This window comes from Coffea eugenioides, chromosome 2, assembly GCF_003713205.1.
Source record: "Coffea eugenioides isolate CCC68of chromosome 2, Ceug_1.0, whole genome shotgun sequence".
NCBI lineage: Eukaryota > Viridiplantae > Streptophyta > Magnoliopsida > Gentianales > Rubiaceae > Coffea > Coffea eugenioides.
Genome location: NC_040036.1, coordinates 50,034,671 through 50,043,014, shown reverse-complemented (window position 1 = coordinate 50,043,014; position 8,344 = coordinate 50,034,671). Strand labels below are relative to the sequence as shown.

General features: G+C 42.5%; 1 protein-coding gene across 1 annotated transcript; it reads left to right on the top strand.

The window, feature by feature from the left end:
- The first annotated feature begins 213 nt into the window (after positions 1–213).
- LOC113759855 lies at positions 214–7,013 on the top strand. Its single transcript, XM_027302433.1, has 7 exons — positions 214–339; positions 481–1,039; positions 1,391–3,069; positions 3,811–5,305; positions 5,381–6,025; positions 6,139–6,490; positions 6,599–7,013. Exons 1-7 carry the CDS (start codon positions 214–216, stop codon positions 7,011–7,013), a joined length of 5,271 nt encoding a protein of 1,756 aa, XP_027158234.1.
- Positions 7,014–8,344: the final 1,331 nt, after the last annotated feature.

Sequence of the window (8,344 nt, the reverse complement as noted above, 5' to 3'; positions counted from 1 at the left end):
AATTACTTACCAAATTTGGGGAAATGGCATCTGAAATGGCAGCCCAAAAGAAGTTGATCGACGAGCTCATTAGTAGCGGAGTGCAGCCCGAGCCTCCGCCCGTCAAACAACCGGAATCCGAACCATTTGTCATTCCTCCAATTCAAACCGCTTTTGAGGGAGTTTTCAACCCGCAGTATACTTACACTCAAAATCTTCCATTCTATCCTCCCTATGGGCAAGGATTTCAGCCTCAAGGTGGTCAAGGTGGTCCAAACATGCCTCCGGATCCACAAGCTTTTCTATCAGACTACTGCAGAGCCTGTTGTGCCGGAGCACACTGTTCAAACCAAGCCAGAAGTGGGAGAGTCGTCTGCCCCGGTTGATATGAAGTTACTTAAGCGGTTGGATCGTTTCGATGAGTTCATCAGGAAAAGCCAAGGTTTAAGCAAGCAAGGGGTGTTAGACTATGATGATCTGTGCCTGTTTCCAAATGTGCAGCTGCCCGTGGGATTCAAGACCCCGAAGTTCAATAAATATGATGGTACGGGCAACCCGAAGACACACTTGCATTTGTTTGCCAACAAGTTGGGCAGACCGGTGGATGACGAAAACTTGCCATTAAGGTTATTTCCAGAGAGTCTAGAAGGAGACGCCCTCGATTGGTATTCAAACTTAAAGCCAAAGGAGGTGAAGACTTGGCTTGATCTATCCAACGCCTTCATCAGACAATATGAGTATAACTGTGAGCTAGCACCGACCCGAACTACTTTGGAAGGCACGAAGAGGCGACCATCTGAAGATCATAAGACATACGCCAAAAGATGGAGAAAGATAGCTGCCAAGGTTGAGCCTCCGATGACCGAAGATGAAATTATTCGCACTTTCATAAAGGCGCATGATCCTCCATACTTCGAAGAAATCTTCCGTATGACTGGGTGTACATTTGCTGCGATTGTGAATAAACTCGAAGAGTATGATGATTTTGTGAGAGCCGGAAAAATTGTTAACATCTCTGCCCTAAAATCACAGGTAGAAGCTTTGCAAGGGCAAGGAAGCAGTGGAAAGAAGCCGCAGTTTAAAAAGAAAGAGGGGGATGCAACTTTTATCTGGGACCAGAACCCTTCACCCAAACCCCGATACCAACACAATCCAACCTACCAACCACATTACCCTTATTATTCAAACCCGCACCATGTATATACTACCAATATCCATCACCCTCGACCTCGCCCAAGTTATCCTAACCCACCTTTAGCCCCTTTTCAAATCTCTCAACCAAATCCACCCCAAAACCGACCTCGCCCTCCATATAACCCATGATTTCCTCCCCCAAATAGACCTGTTTACAGCCATCCTCAACCTCCTGAACCTTACAACCGACCCCCTAACCATACATTTACCAATTCAGGCAGGCCTCTAGACCAATTGAAGGCCGCCGGGAAAATTGGTATGGTACCCCCTCCTACCTATCCATATGGCATGCCCGCTTGGTATAACCCACAAGCTGTCTGTGCTTATCATTCAGGGGCACCCGGACATTCGACTGTTGATTGCAAGGCTCTTAAGCATAGAATTCAAGATATGATTGAAGCCAGAGAGATTGTAATTAGGAAAAAGGAGGCACAAGGGACGAATATAAATAGGAACCCCTTGCCTGAACACGCTAATACCATTGGGGTCATTCTGGACGACGCAGAGTATGAGGAGCAAGTCCAGAAATTGGCAAGGGAAGCTGAGGTGTTTGGGGTCACAGACCAACCATTTATAATGGAGGTGCCATTTGAGGAGGATAAAAGACCTTTTATTTTGGATCTCACTCTAGCTGAGAGCAAGGCTTTGGAGCCAGTGGTCATCGAATTCCCAGAGCAGGAGCCTGTTTTGAGTTTGCAGCGAGTACCGTGGAACTACAATGAACCTGTCATACAAATTGGAGAAAAGTCAGTTGCCAAAGAAGAGGTGTCAGTGGTCACCAGATCTGGGAGGATTGCAAGTCCGTTTGGAGCTACCGTTCCGATTCAAGTAAATAACCCCGAGCTGCCTGCTAAACCAACAGTTACTGAGAAGGAAGCCTTGGATTTTCTTAAAAGGCTCCAAAGAAGTGAATATATTGTAGTCGAGAAGCTAAGCAAGTCGCCCGCCCAAATATCCATGTTGGATCTGCTCTTTTCTTCGGATATGCATAGGGATGCGTTGCTCGAAATGCTGACCAAAGCTCAAATCCCTAAGGACATTTCGGTTGCTAATTTCTCACATGTGGTTGGGAGTGTGTTATTTACAAAACAAATTACTTTCTCTGATGATGAATTACCGGCAAAAGGCATTGGACATAACAAGGCTCTGTACATAGCTGTGAGTTGCAACGGGAAAATTTTGCCAAAGGTGTTGATTGACAATGGATCTGCGCTTAATATCTGCCCTTGGAGTACCTTGGAAAAGCTAGGGTTGCAAGATATCAAGCTGAGGCCCTCAGGGACCATAGTTAGAGGTTTTGATGGAGCACGAAGGGAACCTATAGGAGAAGTGGATTTAGTCATCGAGATGGGGCCCGCACAGTTTCAGATAGCTTGCCAAGTCATGCATTTTCCTAGTGTTTATAATGTTTTGGTTGGAAGGCCGTGGATTCATAAGTCCGGAGCTGTGCCTTCTTCATTGCATCAATTGTTGAAATTCATAGTAAATGACAAATTGATAACTATCTTTGCCGAGGAGGATTGCCTCGTGATTGCTGATTCTGGGTCCAAAGAAGATGGTAGCCGAAGCGCCATAGTAACCCCTCATAGCACAGCTGATATCGTCTCCGTAAGTTGGATAACAAAAGAGGAACGAGCTTTGTCAAAGGCCAGTGTCATGATGGCTAAGGAAATGATCCGCGGAGGATATGAGTTTGATAAAGGGCTGGGACGTGATCTGCAAGGAATTCTGAAGCCAGTGAAAATTGTGGAGAAAAAGGATTCATTCGGTTTGGGTTTCCGACCAACCGCTAGAGACATCAAAGAAATGAAGGAATGCAAGAGAGCAGAGAAAGAAGGCAGGCCAAGGGCCCTTGATATTCCACCACTGCATTATACTTTTCCACGACCGACCGAGGTGATCACATCAGAGATTAACCCAGTTGACGGAATCGAAACTAGTTTGGCCCAATTGTTCGTTGGGGCGACATTTGAAGACAGTTTCCCAGCTGAGGCCGAGTTTCCCGACGTCCCTGAAGGATCCATTTCCAATTGGACAGCCGAGTTTCTGCCCATTCGGAAGGAGTTTCGGTAAACTTAAAGGGGTTTGTCATTCATACGAATTCCTGAAAATACTTCTGCATCTGTAAATAGCTAATGAAAGCATCTTTACCTTTGACTAAAGTTTGCACGTGAAAATATTGTTAAGTTTTCATTTCATTCCCGCTTGTTTTTTGGTTTTTCGCTTTCAATCAAAGGGTTTATGAAAATGCACAAGTTGTTCTTGTCATGTTGTTTTGTTTATATTTCTGTCATATTGCTTGTTCATTTGTTTGTTGTATATTTGTTTGCTTATTATCCCACATTCGTTAATTCTTTCAGATGGCCAAAAATAAAACCATTTGACCCTTTGGATATCACTATTCTGGAATTCAATAATGGCAATCTCTATATCACTCACGACTTGGAGGTCTGGGAATCCGAGCTCCAAAGCGAGAGTGATAATGAGGAGGTATTCGATTCTTTTGCAAAGGATTTTGAACAATATGAGGAGAAACCAAAACCGAACCTGGAAGAAACAGAAAAGGTTAACATTGGCACTAAAGATGAAGTTAAGGAGGTGCAAATTAGTATTCATTTGAATGAGAGGCAGAAAAAGGAGATGCTTGAATTCTTGACTGTGTTCCAGGATGTATTTGCATGGTCCTATGATGATATGACTGGTATTTCAACTGATGTGGTAGTGCATAAGTTGCCCACAGACCCTACTTTTCCACCCGTAAAACAAAAATCCCGAAAATTCAAACCAGATATGAGCCTCAAAATAAAAGAGCAAATCGAAAAACAACTCAAAACCAACATTATCATTGTTTCCCATTACCCTATTTGGCTTTCGAATCCAGTCCCTGTTCCAAAAAAGAATGGAGAGGTACGAGTTTGTGTTGATTACAGAGACCTCAATAAGGCCAGTCCTAAAGATGATTTTCCTCTGCCAAATATTCACATTCTCCTGGACAATACCGCTGGGCATGAGATTGAATCTTTTTGTGATTGTTTCGCTGGATACCACCAGATTTTGATGGCAGAAGAGGATAGGGAGAAGACTGCTTTTATCACCCCTTGGGGCACGTTTTGCTACCGAGTGATGCCATTTGGTCTAAAGAATGCCGGAGCTACGTATCAAAGGACCATGACCACCCTGTTTCATGATATGATCCACCGGGAGATGGAGGTCTACGTGGATGACATCATAATCAAGTCTAAAAGAGCAGAGAACCATTTGGTTGATTTGAAGAAGCTGTTCGAAAGGTTGCGAAAGTACAATTTGAAGCTAAATCCTGCGAAATGCGCCTTTGGGGCACCAGCTGGTAAATTGTTGGGCTTCATTATTAGTAAGAGAGGCATAGAGATAGATCCAGCAAAAATTAAGGCAATTCGAGATATGCCAGTGCCGAAAACTCAGAAAGACGTGAAAAGTTTCTTAGGAAAGATCAATTTTATTGGGAGATTCATTGCCCAGTTGACTGCCACATGCGAGCCGTTGTTCAAATTGTTGAGAAAGAATGTGCCTTTGTACTGGAGTGAAGAATGCCAACAAGCTTTTGATAAAATCAAGGACTATTTGTTACATCCGCCAGTCTTGGTGCCACCCAAGCCAGGTCGACCATTAATCATGTACCTATCTGTGCTTGAAGAAGCAGTTGGTTGTGTCCTCGGGCAGCATGATGACTCTGGAAGGAAGGAGCAAGCCATTTACTATCTAAGCAAGAAGTTCACGCAGTATGAGGCTAATTATTCATTCATTGAGAAAAGCTGCTGTACATTGGCCTGGGCTGCTCAAAAGCTGAGACACTACCTGTTGAGCCATACCACTTATCTTATTTCCCGATCTGATCCTTTGAAGTATCTCTTGGAGAAGCCGATGCTAACTGGACGTCTGGCTAAATGGCAGATAATTCTCTCAGAGTTCGATATTGTTTTCACTTCACAGAAGGCCGTCAAGGGGCAAGCTATAGCTGATCATTTGGCAGAAAATCCAAGGGATGATGATTATCAACCACTTCATACTTATTTCCCTGATGAGAAAGTCTTATTTGTAGGCGCCACGGACGATATAAGTGAGCAAAGCCCTGAATGGAGGCTTTTCTTCGATGGAGCTTCGAATTCTCTCGGAGCTGGAATTGGAGCTGTTTTGGTTTCACCCGAAGGGAAGCACTACCCTGCCGCTTCCAAATTGCAATTTGCTTGTACAAACAACATGGCTGAATATGAAGCCTGCATTTTTTGTCTCAAAATTGCTTTAGAAATGGAAATCAAAGAGTTGATAGCTTTCAGTGATTCAGATTTGCTCGTGCACCAAACCTTGAAGCAGTGGATAACCAAGGATTCAAAAATTTTGCCCTACCATAGTAGTTTGCTCACTCTGGCAAAGCAATTTCAAAATTTGGAGTTCAGACATCTCCCGCGAGCCCGAAACGCATTTGCTGATGCTTTGGCCACCTTAGCCTCTATGATCCAGTATCCAGATGAATTGAGGATCGAACCAATTCAGATTCAACTTCAAGACAAGCCTGCCCACTGTTGGGTTGTAGACAAGTCCTCTGACAATATTCCTTGGTATAATGATATTAAGGAGTTTCTCAAAACTGGGTCTTACCCTCTGTATGCTAGTACAAAGGACAAGAGTTTTCTGCGTAGAATGGCTTCAAATTTTTTCTTAAGTGGAGAAGTTTTGTATAAACGAACCTCAGATTTGAACCTGTTAAGGTGCATTGATGAAGACGAAGCTCAATATATGATGAAAGAAGTGCATAGTGGCGTTTGTGGACCTCACATGAATGGCCATTTGCTAGCAAAGAAAATCATGAGAACCGGATACTTCTGGTTTACTATGGAGCGTGACTGTATAGATTTTGTCCGGAGATGTATAAAATGTCAAATGCACGGTGACGTTATACACGCTCCGCCCATTGAATTGCATAGTATATCGCCCCATGGCCCTGTTCAATGTGGGGTATGGACGTGATTGGTACAATTGATCCGCCCGCCTCGAATGGACATCGATTTATATTGGTGGCAATTGAGTACTTTACCAAATGGGTTGAAGCGGAGTCATTCAAACATGTAACGAAGAAGGTAGTTGCCAATTTCTTGAGAGATCACATCATCTGTCGCTTTGGGGTACCCGAAACGCTTATTACAGACAATGCCAAGAATCTGAACAATGACATGGTAGATGGACTATGTGAGCAGTTCAAGATCAAACACCGCAACTCTGCCATTTATAGGCCTCAGATGAATGGAGCTGTAGAAGCCGCAAACAAGAATTTGAAGAAGATTATCCGCAAAATGACTGAAAGGCATCGCGATTGGCATGAAAAGTTGCCTTATGCATTAATGGCGTATCGGACTTCTATCCGGACATCGACTGGGGCAACGCCATATTCACTCATGTATGGAATGGAAGCTGTATTACCAGTCGAAGTTGAAATTCCTTCGCTACGAATCCTCATGGAAGCTAAGTTGGAGGAGGCTAATTGGATAAAGCAGCACTATGAGCAATTGACTTTGATCGATGAAAAGCGGTTCAGTGCTATCTGTCATGGTCAGTGCTACCAGAAACGTGTGGCCTGGGCTTACAACAAAAAAGTCCATCAGCGTGCATTCGAAGAAGGTGACAAAGTACTAAAGCGAATTTTGCCGATGCAAGATAAAGCTAAAGGCAAATTTGCTCCAAATTGGCAAGGGCCGTTCATTGTCCAAAAGGTATTACCTGGCGGAGCGCTTATTTTGGCAGAAATGGATGGACGAGCATTCCCTCAACCCATCAACTCAGACATGTGCAAGAAGTTTTTCATTTGATCATGCAAATTTTCTTTAGAAATTCATACAAATGGCGAAATGCAAGTCAGGCCATCTTCTTTTACACTTAAAACATTTTATCTCTACTTGTCCCCTTTGAGCCATCAGAATTGACAAATTTTCGTTTGATAACCCCTGAGAATTGCAAACCCCACACTGGGGCAAGTTTATTTTGAAAGAGAGACAATCAAAAAGAGAAAAAAGAAACCCACACTGGGGCAAATTTAGTTTTTAAAGAAAAATGCAAAAGTGAGGAAAATGCAATGAAGAAAATGCAAAGAGAGAAAATCCGATCAAACTGGGGCAAATTTTCTCGGTTTCGTTCAAAATCGGAAATGATTTCAAAATAAGTTATTTCACACCTCGCATCAAATTTGCTTTCAATCCTCAACTTTTCTCGAAAAACACCCCACCTGACCTCATTACAAAGCCCAAAGTCCCGGCTTTCGTCACTTGTTGCATTTCTATTAGGAAATTTGTTAATCAACTGGCAAGTGATGTCTGTAATGCCTTCGCCTAATCTTACAAGGGAAATGCATTTTACTGATGCCCGAAATCTTTAACTCATATTTCTGAGTCGATCATGGTCGAGGTATTTCATTGTTCTTTAGGTGAAAACCCGAAAGGGCGCCTCGAAAAAAAAAAGAAAAAGAAAAAGAAGTAGAAGAAGAAAAGGAGAGAAAGAAAAGAAAAAGAAAAGAAAAGAGAAAAGAAAAGAAAAGAGAAAAAAGAAGTAGAAGAAGAAAAAAAAAGCACAAAACAAAAACAAAAAGGGTGGGGGCAACCTTGGTGAAAACCCGAAAGGGCGCCAAGACAGGTTTTCTCAACAAGACGAGCACGAGAAGGAACAGCTGGTGACCTGGTTCATTTGGATTTTCCCTCATGACTGTGATACTTTTGCTAGTATCGAATTCCGAAACAAATATATCCAAAGTCTTGAATATGATATTCGTTGGCCAAATTTGCATTTTTCTTTACGAATATTCTTTTGCAAAATGTATCTTTATAAATCTCTGGGTTTCTCTCGATTATTTGCGTTCGACTGCTTGTGGTTGTCTGCATTCTTTTGCATGCTCATCTTTGCCTGACATAGGAAATCATCTTGCATATATCATTGATTTTTATGTGACAAATTTTTCATGCATCATTCTTTCACCATTGGATTCGAATGGATGATAAACCCTAAGGTTTGTGCAAGAATAGGGGAATTCAATCATCTATTAAAGGAAGTAAGATGCAACAAAGCTGCTACATGGATTTGGTGATGTGGTAAATACGTATTCTATCAGTCTCAGAAATTGAAAGGTTTCAAAATTACAAGTTCAACTAAG

Coding starts and splice junctions, on each gene's coding strand:
- LOC113759855 (XM_027302433.1), top strand. CDS start 214: ATGGGCAAGGATTTCAGCCTCAAGGTGGTCAAGGTGGTCCAAACATGC. Junction 5,306..5,380: donor ATGGAGGCTTTTCTTCGATG/GAGCTTCGAATT, acceptor ACCCTGCCGCTT/CCAAATTGCAATTTGCTTGT. Junction 6,491..6,598: donor AACAAGAATTTGAAGAAGAT/TATCCGCAAAAT, acceptor AACGCCATATTC/ACTCATGTATGGAATGGAAG.